This window comes from Artemia sp. Qi Xiang Cuo, chromosome 9 (assembly GCF_049724085.1).
Source record: "Artemia sp. Qi Xiang Cuo chromosome 9, ASM4972408v1, whole genome shotgun sequence".
Lineage (NCBI taxonomy): Eukaryota > Metazoa > Arthropoda > Branchiopoda > Anostraca > Artemiidae > Artemia > Artemia sp. Qi Xiang Cuo.
The window spans coordinates 45,845,857-45,862,545 of record NC_142802.1 but is presented as its reverse complement, the minus strand read 5'-3'; the positions used below and the strand labels follow the sequence as shown (position 1 = coordinate 45,862,545).

Below are 16,689 nucleotides of genomic sequence, written 5' to 3'. Positions count from 1 at the left end.
TACTATAAAAATGTCAAGCCTTCCAATCACATTGAACTATTAAAAAGGGCACTAGGCCTTTCGATTTCCACTCGAACGAGCCCTTTTTGAAACGACAACGCTTTCTATAAACACCTTATATGCCCCCAGTGCATAAATCACAAACCTTTCTTTAAGGGCTGTTAGGGTGGTTGTCATCCTCTAAAACCTAATTTCCAGAACTTTCAACTACGCTAAACAAAATAGCTATCTCAAACTTTTAATTGGATGTGTTTGGGGAAATGGTGGCCGTGAATGGTTAGTCGCTCTCCAATCACTTTCAACTATTAAAAATGGCACTAGCCCTTTCATTCTCCAATCAAATGAGCCCTTTTGAAGTTTCTACAACGACACTTTCAATAAGAACCTTATATGCACCCAGGGCATAACTTACAACCCTTGTCCTGAGGGCTGGGGGAGGAGGTTGTCATTCTCAAAGACCTAATTTCCAGAACTTTCTACTACGTTGAACAAAATGGCTATCTGAAAATTTTGATTGGATGTGTTTGGAGGAATGGTGGGCATGAGAGGGGGGTTAGTTACCCTCCAATCACTTTCGACTATTACGAAGGGCACTAACCCTCTCAGTTTCCAATTGAATGAGTCCCTTTTGAAGTTTTACGACAACTCTATCTATAAAAATCCCCCAGGTCATAACTTACAACCCTTGCCCTGAGGGCTCTGGGGGGTTTGTCATCCTCAAATACATAATTTCCAGAAATTTCAACTACGTTGAACAAAATGGCTATCTCTAAACTTTGATTGAATGTGTTTGGGGAAATGGTTGGCGCGAGAGGGGGGTTTATTACTCTCAACTCACTTTCGACTGTTAAAAAGGGCGATTTCAATTTCCAATCAAAAGAACCCTTTTTGAAACTTCTGCAAAAACTTTCTATATAAACCTTATATCCCCCCAGGGCATAATTTACAGTCCTTGCACTAAGGGCTCTGAGGGGGTTCACATCCTAAAAGACCTAATTTCATGAACTTTCAACTACTTTGAACAAAATGGATATCTCAAAATTTTGATTGGATGTGTTTCGGGAGATGGTGGGCGTGAGAGGGGCGTTAGTCGCTCTCCAATCACTTTAAACTATTAAAAAAGGCACTAGCCCTTTCAATTTCCGATTGAATGAGCCCTTTTGAAGTTTCTACGACAACGGTTTCAATAAAACCCTTATATGCCCCCAGAGCATAACTTACAATCCTTGCCCTGAGGGCTGTAAGGGGGAGGGGTTGTCGTCCTTAAAGACCTAATTACCAAAACTTTCAACTACGTTGAATAAAATGGCTATCTAAAAATTTTGATTGGATGTGTTAGGGGAAAAGGTGGGCGTGAGAGGGGGGGTTAGTTGCCCTTAAATCACTTTCGACAACTAAAGAGGGCACTAGCCCTTTGAATTTTCAATCGAATGAGCCCCTTTTTAATTTTCTACGACAAAGAGTTCAATAAAAGTCTTAAAAGTCCCCAGGGCATAACTTATAACCCTTGCCCTGAGGACTGTGGGGGGAGTGTCCTGGTCAAAGATACAATTCCCTGAACTTTAAACTGCGTGGAACAAAATGGTCATCTCAAAATTTTGATTGGATATGTTTGTGGAAATGGTGGGCGTGGAAGGGGTGTAAGTTGCCTTTCAATCACTTTCGACTAATAAAAAGGGCCCTAGCCATTTCAATTTCCAATCGAATGAGCCCTTTTTGAAGTTCCTACGACAAGACTTTCTATAGAAAACTTAAATGCCCCCAGGGAATAACTTGCAACCCTTGCCCTGAGGGCTGTGGGGGGGGGGGCTATAATCGTCAAGACCTTATGTAAAGAACTTGGAACTACGTTGAACAAAATGGTTACATCAAAATTTTATTGAATGTGTTTGGGGAAAAGGTGGACGTGAGAGGGGGGTTAGTTACCCTACAATCATTGTCGACTATTACAAAGGTCACTAGCTCTTTGAATTTTCAATTGAATGACCCTTTTTTTAAATTGACCACTCCTTCTATAAAAACCTTATATGCCCCCAGGGCATAACTTACAACCCTTGCCCTGAAGGCTGTGGGGGAGTGTCCTCCTCAAAAACATAATTTCTATCTGGAAATCAACTACGCTGAACATAATGGCTATCTTAAAATTGTCATTGGATGTGTTTCGGGAAATGGTGGGCGTGGAAGGGGTGTTAGTTACCTCCCAATCACTTTTGATTATTAAAAAGGGCATAAGCCACTCTTATTTCCAATTTGATGAGCCTTTTTCGAAGTTTCTACGACACCTTCTTCGATACGAAGTGCCCAGCTCTAAAGGAAAAAAATAATAAATAATACATTGTGCTAACATCGTTCTTATATTCCCACGGGGCATAACTTAAAACCCTTGCCCTGAGGGTTGTGGGGGAGTGTCCTCATCAAAAAAATATTTTTTATATAGAAATCAACTACGCTGAACAAGATGGCTATCTCAAAATTTTGATTGGATGTGTTTGGGGGAATGATGGGCTTGGGGGGGGGGGGGGCGTAGAATCACTTTCGACTATTAAAAAGGGCACTAGCCACTCCAATTTCCTAATGAATGAGCCCTTTTCGAAGTTTCTACGAAAACTCCTTCGATACGAAGTGGCCTGGTATGGAAAAAAAAATAATGCATTGTGCCAACATCGTTCTTTACTTAGACAGCGCGAAAATTTCGCGCTGCCTATCATTAAAAAAGGAGATAGGCATGAACGTATCTTCTATTACCTGCCTTTGGAACCAATCTTGATATCGTTTGTGGTTGCCGAACCTCACACTAGATGTCAGAAACAGTATTTTCTTCTCCATGTCAGGAGTAACTCGAGAAACTAAGTAATGACGCGACGTACGTGAAGATAACAGTTGAGATACACCTGAATAAAATTAAATTTATGATAAATTGTTGGAGAGAAAATAATAATCATATTTATTTCCATTTAGGAACGATGAGTGAAGACAATGACATACCACATTAAAATACCATTGATGAGGATTACAGTGCTTATAAACAGCTTTTTGGAACTTGTTCCCAGGGGGTTATTCCATTCCTGCTGGTACGAAAATAAAGTTTTAATCGCTCTAAGTTTATAAGAGACATATAGGAGCTTAAAAGTTTCATGTTTTTTCAGCAATTCTAGATATATGATACTCATCAACTTCAAAGCTACCCAAAAGAAACAATTTAGACAAAATATCTCTGAAAAAAGGAACTCTCTAACTTATATAAGTACCACATGAAAATATCATTTGATTGGTTTGAGGCTAAACATAAGAAAACACCTATATTTCTAATAAGCATTGAAACAGAAATATTTTTCACTAGTTGGAAACACACAAGGGGTCAAAATCGAGAATTAAGTTTTGTACCTTGATTTTGCAAATTTAAACCCCCTGCAGACCAGTGCTTTATGTCACCGCTGCAGCAATGCTTCGGGACGAGTGGAAGGGCTTCGTCGACGCCCTATGCGCCACCAATGGCTAAGGAGGAACAAGGTCTAAGGTAAGTCCAGTGCTATCATATTGTTTTCATATTGGACCAAATAGAGTGGAAGGGAGCTCGGGGAGCACTTTCTTAAGGGGGGGGGTCCTAATGATTATATTGGTAATTCTTTGTAACCAAAGAAACCATTCACACTTGGAAGCTCAGAATTACAAAAACACATCAAATGATGTGGCATATCATAAGCTTCATAGAAGAAAAGGGTCATAAATGCCTTCTTTTAACAAAGAAAAACTGATTTTCAACTATTTACTATTTTTTACTGTTAAGTTTTAAAAATAAAGTTTTTTTTACTATATTTGGTATGAAATTAACATTTGAAACTATTAGTATTTAGTATTGCTTATCACGGTGAAATAGGACATAACATTTTCATTCAGCCCACATTGCAAGAAGCAACTTTCTATGAAATAGTGGGTCACAAGAGTTGTAATTCTGTAATGAGCAAAGAAAGAAAGACCATCTGAACTATAACGCGCTTCGGCTGTTTGTTTCCTCTGCATTCCTAAAAAGGAGGTATACTCTTTTTTTTACTGGAAGATAAAGCTTCAGAAATTTGGTCTGAACAATGTCATACTCTCTAAATTTGACATCATGATTCAAGGTTTTAAAAATGTAAGGATCCGACACTATACTTTGCAGTAACTACCGGTGGTGCTGATCTCTGTGCCTTAGCCCTTCAGCCAAGAGACTGCAATAGAGGATTGGAGAAAAACTACCATGTGTTTTCGCACACCCTTCCCCGAATCATCTTGTTTACCTTCCCCGAATCTCTTAAGGTACCAATTTGCAGGTGAATGGACTCTGGCTAGGCTTAGAGATTCAAATCACTGACCCCATCCCAGAGCAAATAATTGAGTTGCAAGTGTGCGAGGCGATATTTGTGAGGGCCGAAGACCTGAACATGCTTAAAGAAACTGGCGTTTCTTTAGCCAAAAAAAGTGCATTGGATTAGTTTACTCTATACAGAAAATTCCGCAAAGAAAAGACAATTATTACCATTTCAAAATATTTATCACCAAGAAATTCGTTTTATTTTGTGTGAGATTCATCAGTGAAATAATCAATTACTACTTGCATAACGCTATGCTTTTTCTCCCTAGGCAAACATAAAAAAAAGAAAAAAAACCGCATACATAGCAAACACTGTCATTCATCCAAATATTTTTGTACATCGAAGTTAAAAAATACACGTATAACAGGTTCCTTTTATTTAAAAAAGATAACACTGTTCGAAAAGAATTGCAAAGATATCGGAAGAAAACAGTATGTGACACACCTAGTGTGAGGTTTTATCATGCCCTATTTAAATGCAGTGAGATTATGTGGATCCAAGGAAGGATATAGATGAGTGCTTCTACTCTTAATATCCACTTCTTGTAATACGGTAGTTCGTAATTTCATAAAAAGGCCACATGCATTCGTTTGTTAATTCTGAGTCTAGTCTAGTGAGTAGACGCTCTCCTTTATCAATCCGAATTTATTGATTTTTTTTATGATAATTTTGCTAAACTACCAATTCTTTTCCTCTTTATTCTGTATTTTCTCATACGTAAATTCTAAAAATAAAAAAACAGTCTAAACTTCTGAGCTGTGAAACCACGATGAATAAAAATGTCAAAAAAGAGTTTCAACTAAGAAGCAGTTTTCTGTTTAGAGCTTTTATTTGGTATCCACTACTCGCAGCTCAGACTCTTATATTGAAAAGTTATTTTTCAACACGTTTTTAAGTTTTCGGTTAGATCGGCAGGAGTTCGTTCTTTACAAGGCTGCATCTAACACAGCAACTATGACTAAAACATCGACAACTGAAGGGGAGGACGGGGAAAGTTAGTAAGAAAGCATTCAATTTTAAAAATGTTTTTGGAAAAAAAGATACCAAAAGAAAGGACCCCCCCCCATCACACCCCAAAATGATAAATAAATATTATTATCAATCCCATATTCAGCATATCGTTCTACGCTGACAAAACTAAAATATAGTCAATTCAAACATTATGTTCTATATGTTATTGCTTTAAAATCCGATCTAATACGCATAATCTTGAACACCAAGTTCTTCTAGAAGATGATTATGTAACGTGGCTACACTACATTAAGCTTATGTTAGAATAGAGATGTCTTTCATATCTTTCTCTAGAACGCATCACAAAAACTTGGTGACATGCAATAAGACAAATCGTGTGATTTCATTCAAACGATTGTTTTTTTTGTGTTCTGTTTTTAAATTGTATATCTTTTTTATATTTAAAAAAAAATAGAAAGAACATTTAGTGTAACAAGGCAGACAAAATCATTCCTGTGAATTGACTTCTGCGGAAAAAAATGTTTGAGACGCAATATAGAGTAGGAACTTCATTTACCTGTTAAGTTTGTAGCTAAGGCTTTGGGGTTCCACAGCAAATCCTTCCATATAGATTCAAACTCTTGTAATCTTGCCACATTTTGAAGGGCCCGGACCAAATCTCTTCCGATAGAAATACAATCACCAAATCTTTCTCTGATTAATGATGAGATGAAAGAAGCTTCTTTTCTAAGAAGGCTGTGGAGGTTAGGATACATATGGTCCTCCATAAGTCGTAGGTAAGTGTATACTACGGACGCGACCAATAAAGGGTTTCTGTCCAACCAAGCTCTGAAAAACGAAAAAAATAGTAATCAAAATGCTATCTATAATAACACTATTTTTTTTTTTTAAGAACATATTTAAAATGCTTGTTTCATAAAGCCATAAACATCCCATTAGTACGCGTCACTGCACTGTAATACTAATTTCTAAAAAACAATCCTAAATTTGCTTAATTATTCAACTCCGAGCATCAGGGTTCCGAGCCGAGCGCAAAAAAAGTTTGGTAGCCATTTTCAGGGGGGGGGGCGTGAGTCCCCATCTAATTTTTTTGTTTACCATTGGGGTCTCTTGACCAGGGAGCTGAAGAATGCAAGTTTCAAACCATCCGAAGAAAGCTTTTAGCGCTTTTTCGGGCTAACGAATACTTTTTTTTCATTTGTCTGTACACTGGATCCTTCGACTCAAGGATTTTAGTTTCAAGCCAATTTTTCAGTTTCAAGGCAAAAATTGTTCGTCCTTGTTTGAGTCCAACCTTGGGGGCCCTTGCCTCTTCCTTGTCTTTTTGTGCATTTGAGTAACCCTATCCCACTGATTAACACATCAAAGTTTCAAAAAAAAATCAGATACAAAAAATCGCTTGGCCTATTTTCGGGACCCCTCACCTTAAATTCTCTAACCCAACACAAGCCTCTCCCCATCCCCAAAAATTTGAAGCCTCCTTCTTCAACTTCAAGCTTATCGGAAAATAGTCCTTTCAGATCCAATCTTTGGCTATCAGAGAAATAAAAATGCCCCTTTTTCGGGAGCATTTGTTAGGGGAACAAACTGTTTTTGTCAGTCCCCTGAGGTCCCTTAGTCCCAAAATTTATGGATACAAGTTTCGAGCCAACCGGCAAACTAGGTTTGTTTGCCCGTTTTCAGGATACCCATACCACAATCTAATATTTTTGTACGTTGTTTTGGCCCTGGAACTTACGGATATATGTTTCAAGACGTTTGAAACAAAAATTCGTTAGGTCTATGCTCCAAAACTGAAATACATAATTTCTTGCCGTTTTCGAGAACACACTTTTTTTTGTCTTTTACATCGGGCTTATCTTCATCCAAGGGCTTCAGAACAGTAATCTCGAATACGACACAAATTCAGTTCCTCAACCCCCCCCCCCCCGACAAAACTCGCAGTCTCATTGGCTCAGGGAAGTTTCAAGTCGAACGGAGAACCATGATCAAACATCTCCGTCTTTTTCTATTATAACCTATCAATAAGCAATGGGTGATTTTAATAATTTTAAGGCCTTTGACCCTGGGGCTGTGTGCACCATGTCATCCCCGGAGATATATAAAAATTGAATATTCAGACAATCATAAGAAAAATAGCTATCTTAAAATTTGGTCCAATACCAAGGGGGGTTACTGGGTTTTCCGGGAGCAAAAGGGCACGGGCGGGGACTGATTGCCCTCCAATCACCTTACATCCCTAAAAAGAGCATTAGAACTTTTGATGCTCAATCAAACAAGCCCCCTCCTAAGTTTCTACGACAAACCCCCCGTACGTAGTGGCAAATAAATAATAAATGCAAGATACTTGCTGTTTACTAAGTCAACACCAGTGTGCTAACTACTATAAACAAATTTCAATGATCCTTCCATTAAGAAGCTGGTGGAGCAGATATCCCTGTGAAGATACAGTGAAACAAATAGAGTAAAGGCAAAACATTGGGGATTTAAACATTTAGCTAAATAGTAAATAGAAAAATATTCAACCTGCCTGACAAAGGGAAGCAAAGGAAGCCGGGATCCCAATACAGTGTGTTTAGAAAACCCAGTAATTCTTTGCAATTTTAAAATTATAGCTTTTATCCATAATTTACACAAGAACACGGACTTCATTTTCCTTCTCGTAAAGGCGAATGTGGAAGAAGAAGCACTTCGCAAAGTGAAAATAACTTTAAATAAATTCAGCATTTTAACGGTCATGAATTAGACAAAATGTGAGGACTCTTACTAACGTCAACTTACCTTGTCCATTGGGCCTAGTGGAACTGAAAACACAAACAGGAACTGGAAACCAGTTTCTGGGAACTTGTAAACCTGTGCAGTGCTCATGCAAATCAAGATTTAGAAATTCACTTTTTAGGAAAAATTAATAATGAGACTTCGAGGGAAGATGAGGAAAAGAAACCCATAAGTGAAATAGAATGCTTTTCTGTCTCAATTTCTAGCAGATTCGGCCCCAAAAATTCTTTCTTCGAGGCATTCAATTCTTTTCCCTTTAAAAACTTTCATTCCCTTTCCCTCGAGCTAGTAAATGTGTAATTTATGCTGTCTCACCTATGGGATCATCATATTTCAAGTGAAGGGGGGAAGGGGTGTATAATAGGCAGTATTAGACTTTACCTAGAAAAAACATAAGAGAAAACAACAGGAAATGTCAAAATAGACATAAAGCAGCACTTCCTATATTCATCACAAAGAAAAATAACGAGATACGACAACGTGTAGTCGATTGAATTCAGAAAACCTAATTAGTATCTGTTAATCAAACAGTTCGTGGTAACGAACTGTGACCTGCGACCCGGCTCAATGGTAACCGAAACTCTAAGAAACGGAATTTTGATACCAATAGATATATCAAAAGAATCAGATTTTACTTCTGATTTCAAATATATAAGTTTCATCAAGTTTAATCTTACCTATCAAAATTTACGCGCCTGAAAAAAAAGAAAGACCCCCTAAAAATTATAGAACCTCAATGAAAATCACACCATCATATTCAGCGTATCAGAGAACCCTACTGTAGAGGTTTCAAGCTCCTATCTGCAAAAATGTGGAATTTTACATTTTTTGCCAGAAGAAAGATCACGGATGCGTGTTTATTTGTTTTTTTGTTGTTTTTTCCCCCGGGGTGATCGTATCGACCTAGTGGTCCTAGAATATCGTGGGAAAGCTAATTGGATCGAAAATTAAAAGTTGCAGTTCTCTTTTAAAGTGACCAAAAAATGGGGGGCAACTAGGCCCCCTCCAACGCTCATTTTTCCCCAAAGTCCCACGATCAAAATTTTGAGATAGCCATTTTGTTCAGCATGGTCGAAAATATTATAACTATGTCTTTTATGATGACTTAATCCCTCGAAGCCCCCAGGGGGAGGGCTGAAAGTTATGAACTTTACCCAATATAAAAATATAGTATTGGTTATTAGGAAGTATACAGAAGTTTTCAGGGGGAATTTTTTCTGGTAGTGGGGGGTTGGGGTGGGTCGGGGGTTATATGGGAGGATCTTTTCATGAAGGAAGTTTTCATGGAGAAAGGGACATTGCTATGAAGGGGGCGTCAGATTTCCCATCATTATTAAAAAAAAAAATCAGAAATTAAGCATAAAAAAACAAGTTTTTCAAACGAAAGTTAGGAGTAATATCAAAGCATAACAAGGACAAAAAAGTATTAGCTAAATGACTAGGTTTACCTTCTATTCACGACCCTGATTATCAAGTCTGGTATTTTTTAGCTTTGTCGTAAAATAGATCTTTTTTAAGTAGTGGCCATGGTAAGTAAAGAGTCATTTTTAAAGAATCGTAGCAAAATTCAGACTACCTCTTAAAGTATAAGACAGTGACAATGATACGAGCCCCCTAATATATGTATTAAAAATATATGAATATAGAAGCTCGTTACGTAAGTTAATTCGTAAGTTACGTATATTTATTACTAATAAAAACGTTCGTAAACAAAATTCAACAAGTTTCGAGAAAGCCATTTAACCAAACAAAAGTAAAATTAATATGCAAATTTTGTTTTAATTATTCATGTACGGTGAGCCAAAATCAAAACCTGCATTAATTAAAACAAATGAAATAAAAAAAACAAGTTTTTTTTAACTGAAAGTAAGGAACGATGTTAAAACTTAAAACGAACAGAAATTATTCCGTATATGAAAGGGGTTGTCCCCTCCTCAACGCCTCGCTCTTTACGCTAAAGTTTGACTTTCTCACAACTCAATTTTTTTTAAACAATAAAATTTTGTTTTAATTGCAAATTTTTTTAATTAACTTTAACGAAAATTACATTCAGCTTATCAGAGAACCCTATTAAAGAAGTTTCACGCTCCTATCTGCAAAAAGTTGGAAATTTGCATTTTTTGCTCGGAGAAAGATCACGATGCGTGCCCTCCAAAAAAAAAGAGGGCAACTAGGCCCCTTCCCACGCTTATTTTTCTCAAAGTCACCCAATTAAAATTTTGAGATAGTCATTTTGTTCAGCATAGTCGACAATCTTATAACTATGTTGTTTAGGATGACTTAATCCCCCATAGTTCCCAGGGGAAGGGCTGCAAGGTCTGAACTTTGCCCATTGCCTACATATTGTATTGGTTATTAGGAAGTATACAGACATTTTCAGGAAGGATTTTTTTCTGGTAGGGGGGGGGGGCTGGAGGAGGGGGTTACTCGGGAGAATCTTTCCGTGGCAGATGTTTCTTTGGGGTAAGGGACATTACTATGAAGGGTGCGCCGGATTTCCCAGCATTTTTTAGAAATGATCAGAAATTAAATTTAAAAAAAATCCATTTTTTTCAACTGAAAGTAAGAAGCAACATTATAACTTAAAACGAACAGAAATTATTACGTATATGAGGAGGTTCTCCCCAAAGTCAATACCTCGCTCTTTACGCTACAGGTTTTTTTTAGTGGTTTCAAAAGATCTATCTATACTAATTAAACGATCTTAGTTGTTCAAGGGTTTGTGAATCAAATTTTTTTTTTACTTTTAACGTAGAGAGCGTGGTATTGAATAAGGGGAGACCCCCCTCATATACGTAATAAAAAAAAAAAATAAATAAAAAAAATAAAAAAAAACAAGCGATACGGCTCAATAGTAATCGAAACTTTTTAAAACGGAATTTTGATGTCAATAAATGTATCAAAAGAATGGGCTTATAATGCTTATTCTAAATATATAAATTTTATTTAGTTTAGTATTACTCATCAAAGGCTACGAGCCTCAAAAAATTAACCCGATTTTTTAAAGAGGGAGGAATCCTCCCCTACTAGTGAAAGAATTTTAATGAAAATCCCACCGTCAGATTTAACGTATCACAAAACCCTATTACATAGGTTTCAATCTCATATCTGCAAAAATCTGCAACTATATCTGCAACGTATTTTTTGCCAGAAGAAAAATATACGAATATAGAAGTTCGTTACGTAAGTTAATTTGTAAATTATGCTAGAACCAAATTTAGAGACAGCCATTTAGCAAAAGAAGGGTAAAATTTTTATGCAAATTTTGTTTACTTATTCGATGACGGTGAGCCAAAATAAAAGCTGCATTAACTAAAAAACGATCAGAAATTAAATTTAAAAAAAACAAGTTTTTTAAACTGAAAGTAAGGAGCGACATTAAAACTTAAAACGAACAGAAATTATTCCGTATATGAAAGGGGCTGTCCCCTCCTCAACGCCTCGCTCTTTACGCTAAAGTTTGACTCTTTCTCATAACTCTACTTTTTAAAACAATAAAAAACTTTAGCGTAAAGAGCGAGGCGTTGAGGATGGGACAGCCCCTTTCATATACGGAATAATTTCTGTTCGTTTTAAGTTTTAATGTCGCTCCTTACTTTCAGTTAAAAAAACTTGTTTTTTTTAAATTTAATATTAGAAAAAGATTCAGCCCAATAATAGGAGTTGCATTTTTCCTCTCTTTTATTTGTCTCGTCTTCTTTTTAATAGGATTTTCGCATTCAAATTTACTGTAGTCCAAAACACGCAATCAATATCAGTTAAATATTTCGCAGGGTTTTTGTCCTTTGCAAAAGCTACATCAAGTATCTTGTTCTATAGAATCTTTAAAACATGTTAAAGCCATTAAATTTTATACCATACAACTGGTTCTCTTGTTGCATCTCGCTGATTGACTAATCAAATATAATATTCGTTTAACATTTCAGAAATACTCTATGGTGGTTACTGAATTAGACTAGTTAATAATAATGTAAGTCATGGATGTTCTATGTGGACTTCTTCAACAAAATTTAGCTACGCTTTGTAGTTGGCTAAAAATTAGAAAGTCATTCAAAGAAACTACCAAAGAGTTTTATCACGATTATATTTTATGTGACGTGCAATTAAATTAAATGCATATTTGAACAGTTCACTCAGACTATTAATAGTTCCAAAGTAGTAATAATAATAAATCGTTATTTCTAATGATGAACTAAAAATCACATATAGTATTACAGTAAAAAAAAACGATTAGATGCATTCCTTTTATGTTAGGTCAAGGGTGCTACTATCATATTCCAGGTGAGATTTTGCTATTCCTTTTGGCTGTTTTGACACAACTAACAAATACTAGAAGAGCATAATTTCCTATCCGAGGTTCTAAAATCTAGAACGCTCCAAAACCTAGAACTGATTTTTGATTTTATTAGCAATGAAGAAATTCAAGTTTTTATACATTCATCCGGGTTGCAGCAGTAGCTAGCAACCTAGTAAGAGACCACCACGCCCAATGGTAAGAAATATAATAACCCATAACTCCTAAAAATGTTTGAGTCAGATCAAAACAAAAAGTACACCATTAGAACCGCCGTGTCCGAAAACCCTATATAAGGAACTTTCTTTCCCTTGGCTTTAACAGCAAGGGAAATATATTGGCTTGAAAAACAAGAAAAGTGGCAGCTACTACAGCATTCTGCCTAAACGCCATCTTTTTCTTTTCCACACAAAGCTTGGCACTGGAACATCGTACAGAGTTGTTCAATGGCTCATTTTAAAGGAAATTACTATATCTAGTGCCATTCGTAATTAATTTTTTTTTTTTAAATAGTTAACAAAAGGGACCAAGAGACAGGCTAACACTCTCCACTATCCCATCTTGGATAGATTATGTTATAACCGCCTTTGCTAAGATAAGGTTGAGAATGAATTATTATGGGCTTGAGAGAAGGTCTGCTTGCAATCCAATCTCTTGTTACTCTTAAAAAGGGCACCAGAAACTCGCGCCGTATTTGGAATGCAAGGAGGACTCCTCCTTCATATATCTAGTAAAAACATTCAAAACAAGTAAAAACAAAGTGAAAACACTTTAAATATATTTTTTTTTCAGTAAAGTGCGAATTATGTTCTGGTCTTGAGAAGGTATGAGGGCTGTCAGTGCTACTCATGTAATTTTTTGCTGCTTTTGAGCTTGAATCAGTTGTTTATTGTATGATTTAAACAAACAAAATACGTTTAAAATGTTCTAACTTTTTAAACTTTAATAAATTAAAAATAATTAAAACTTTAAGGAATATATATCAGTATATGTATTCTATACTGACAATCCAGTGCCATTTTGTTCAGTAAAGTGCAAATTATGTCCTGGTCTTGAGAAGGTATGGAGGTTGTCAAAGACATAATTTCACCCTTTCCATAGGTACCTTATATGTCCCCAGGGCACAACTTACCTTGCCCTAAGGGCTAACGGGGGGGTGGGGAGGGTGTTTCATCCTCAAAGATATAATTTCGGTCCTTTCAATCACGCTGGACGAAATGGCTATCTCAAAATTTGGTTCGATATATTTGGGGAAATGGTGGGCGAGGGAGGGGGGTAGTTGCCTTCCAATCACCTTCAACTAATAAAAAGGACACTGGCCCTTTCAATCTCTAATCGAATGAGCTGTTTTCAAAGTTTCTACAGCAACAAATGGCCATCTCAAAATTTCTATCAGATGCTTTTCGGGAAAATATCAGGTGTAGTGGAGGGTATCCACCGTCCGATCACTCTGGGTCTTAAAAGAGCCGCTAGAACTTCTTATTACGAATCTATTGAGCCCCCTCCAAAGTTTATACGATTACCCTTTCTATATATACCTTATATTCTCCCAGGGCATGACTTACAACCCTTGCCCAGAGGGCTGTGGGGGTTACCATCCTCAAAGACATAATTTCTGGACCTTTCAATTACGGTGAACAAAATGGTTATCTTAAACATTTTATTGGATGTGTTTGGGGAAATGGTGGGCGTGGAAGGGGGTTAGTTGCCCTCCAATCACTTTCGACTATTAAAAAGGACACTGGGCCTTTCCATATTGAATCTAATGAGCTGTTTTTACACATTATATGCCCCCAGGGCATAACTTACAACCCTTGCCCTGACGGCTGTGGTGGGTTGTCATTCTCAAAGACACAATTTCCAGACCTTTCAGTTACATTGTACCAAATGGCTATCTCACAATTTTTCTTGGATGTGTTTGGGGAAATGATGGGCATGGAAAGGGGGTTAGTTACCCTCCAATCACTTTCAACTATTAAAAAGGGCACTGGCTTTTTAAATTTCCAATCAAATGAGCTGTTTTCGAAGTTTCTTCGACAACAAATGGATATCTCAAAATTTCTATCAGATACGTTTAGGGAAAACACGAGGTGTCGGGGGGGGGGGGGGTTTATCCATCCTCTGATCACTTTGAATCTTAAAAAGGGCACTAGAACTTCTGATGACTAATCCAATGAGCCCCTCCAAAGTTTATAAGATCACCCTTTCTATGTATACCTTATATGCCCCCAGGGCAAAACTTACAACCCGCCGCTGGAGGGCTCGGGGGGGGGGGTGTCATCCTCAGACATAATTTCCAGACCTTTCAATTACGTTGAACACAATGGATATTTAAAACTTTAGATTGGATGGGCTTGGGAGAAGGGTGGGCGTTGGAGAGGGGTTAGTTGCCCCCCAATCACTTTCGATTATTAAAAAGGGCACTATCCCTTTCAATTTCTAATCGAATGAGCTCTTTTCGAAATTCCTATGATAGCAAATAGCCATCTCAAAATTAATATCAGATACATTTCGGGAAAATATGAGGCGTGGGGGAGTATCAACCCTCTGATCACTCTGAATCTTACAAAAAGCACTAGAACTTCTGATTACCAATCCAATGAGCCCCTCTCCAAATTTATACGATCATCCTTTCTATACACACCTTATATGCACCCCAGGACATAACTTACAATCCTTACCCTGAGGGCTCTGGGGGATTGTCAACCTCAAAGACCTAGTTTCCGGACCTCTCCACAATATTGAACAAAACGACTATCTCAAAATTTTGACTGGATGTGTTTGAAGAAATGGTGGGCGTGGAAGGAGGGTTAGTTGCCCTCCAATCACTTTCGACTATTCAAAAGAGCTTTAGCCCTTTCAATTTCCAATCAAATGAGCTCTTTTCGAAGTTTCTACGACAACAAATGGCCATCTCAAAATTTCTATGAGATGCATTTCAGGAAAATATGAGGCATGGGGGAAAGGCGGATATTCACCCTCTGATCATTCTGAATCTTATAAAGAGCACTAGGACATCTGATTTCCAATCAAATGAGCCCATTCCGGAGTTTTACGATCGCCCTTTCTATAAGTTAATTAAAAAAACTTTTTCCACAAAATAAGTTTTTCAACAAAAAGTACAGAACTTTATTAAACCAAAAATGAACGAAAATAGAATCAAACAATCTACCAAGCATACAACTACCACGAATCAGTATCAATAAATAAGTGAAACCCAAAACGAACATAAATTAAAAAAAATAACAGAGTCAAACTCAAAACGAGCTGAAATTAATATGAGTAGGGTTCAAAACCCCTATGATTTCTAAAAGCCAGAATATAATTTGTACTTTACTGAAAAAAATTCAGACGAATTTACTGAAAAAATGTGCATTGTCAGTTTAATATACATATGCTGATATTTGTTCCTTAAAACCTTAATTGATTTTTGATTTCTTAAAGTTATAAAAGTGAAAACATTTAAAAGAGCTTATTTTTCATTTATATTCATTTTAAAAATTCATTTAAAAGAATCTAAAAATTTTTATTGGATGTGTTTGGGGAAAAGGTGGGCGTGAGAGGGGGGTTAGTTGCCCTCAAATCACTTCCGACTATAAAAGAGGGCACTAGCCCTGTGAATTTCCAGTCGAATCAGCCCCTTTTCAAGTTTCTGTGACAAAGCTTTCAATGAAAACCTTATATGCCCCCCAGGCATAACTTATAACCCTTGCCCTGAAGACTGTGGGGGGGGTATCCTGCTCAACGATATAATTTCCAGAACTTTCAACTGCGCAGAACAAAATGGCTATCTCAAAGTTTTGATTGGATGTGTTTGGGGAAATGGTGGGCGTGGAGGGGGTGTTAGTTCCCTTTCAATCACTTTCTACTATTAAAAGGGGCACTAGCCATTTCCATTTCCAATCGAATGAGCCCTTTTTGAAGTTTCTACGCCAACGCTTTCTATAAAAACCTTATATGCCCCATGGGCATAACTTACAACCCTTGCCCTGAAGGCTCTGGGGGAGGGGAGGGGGTTGTCATCCACAAAGACCTAATTTCCAGAATTTTCAACTAGGTTGAACAAAATGACTATCTCAAAATTTTGATTGAATGTCTTTGGGGAAAAGGTGGGTGTGAGAGAGGGGTTAGTTGCCCTACAATAACTTTTGACTATTAAAAGGGCTCTAGCCCTTGGAATTTCCAATCGAATGAGCCTTTTTTGAAGTTTCTACGACAATACTTTCTAAAAAAAAAACGATATGCCCCCAGGGCGCAACTTAAAACCCTTGCCCTAAGGGCTATGGGGGGAGT

The 16,689-nt window shown here is 37.1% G+C and overlaps 1 protein-coding gene across 1 annotated transcript in view; it reads right to left on the bottom strand.

The window, feature by feature from the left end:
* The window catches only part of IntS3 (integrator complex subunit 3), a 123,120-nt gene that overhangs the window by 79,249 nt on the left and 27,182 nt on the right, over positions 1 to 16,689 (bottom strand). The window contains exons 4-5 of the mRNA XM_089094056.1: positions 5,881 to 6,152; positions 2,746 to 2,891 (exon numbers count right to left, since the gene is read on the bottom strand). Coding sequence (XP_088950182.1) covers positions 2,746 to 2,891; positions 5,881 to 6,152 — 418 coding nt within the window. The remainder of the gene's footprint in view (positions 1 to 2,745; positions 2,892 to 5,880; positions 6,153 to 16,689) is intronic.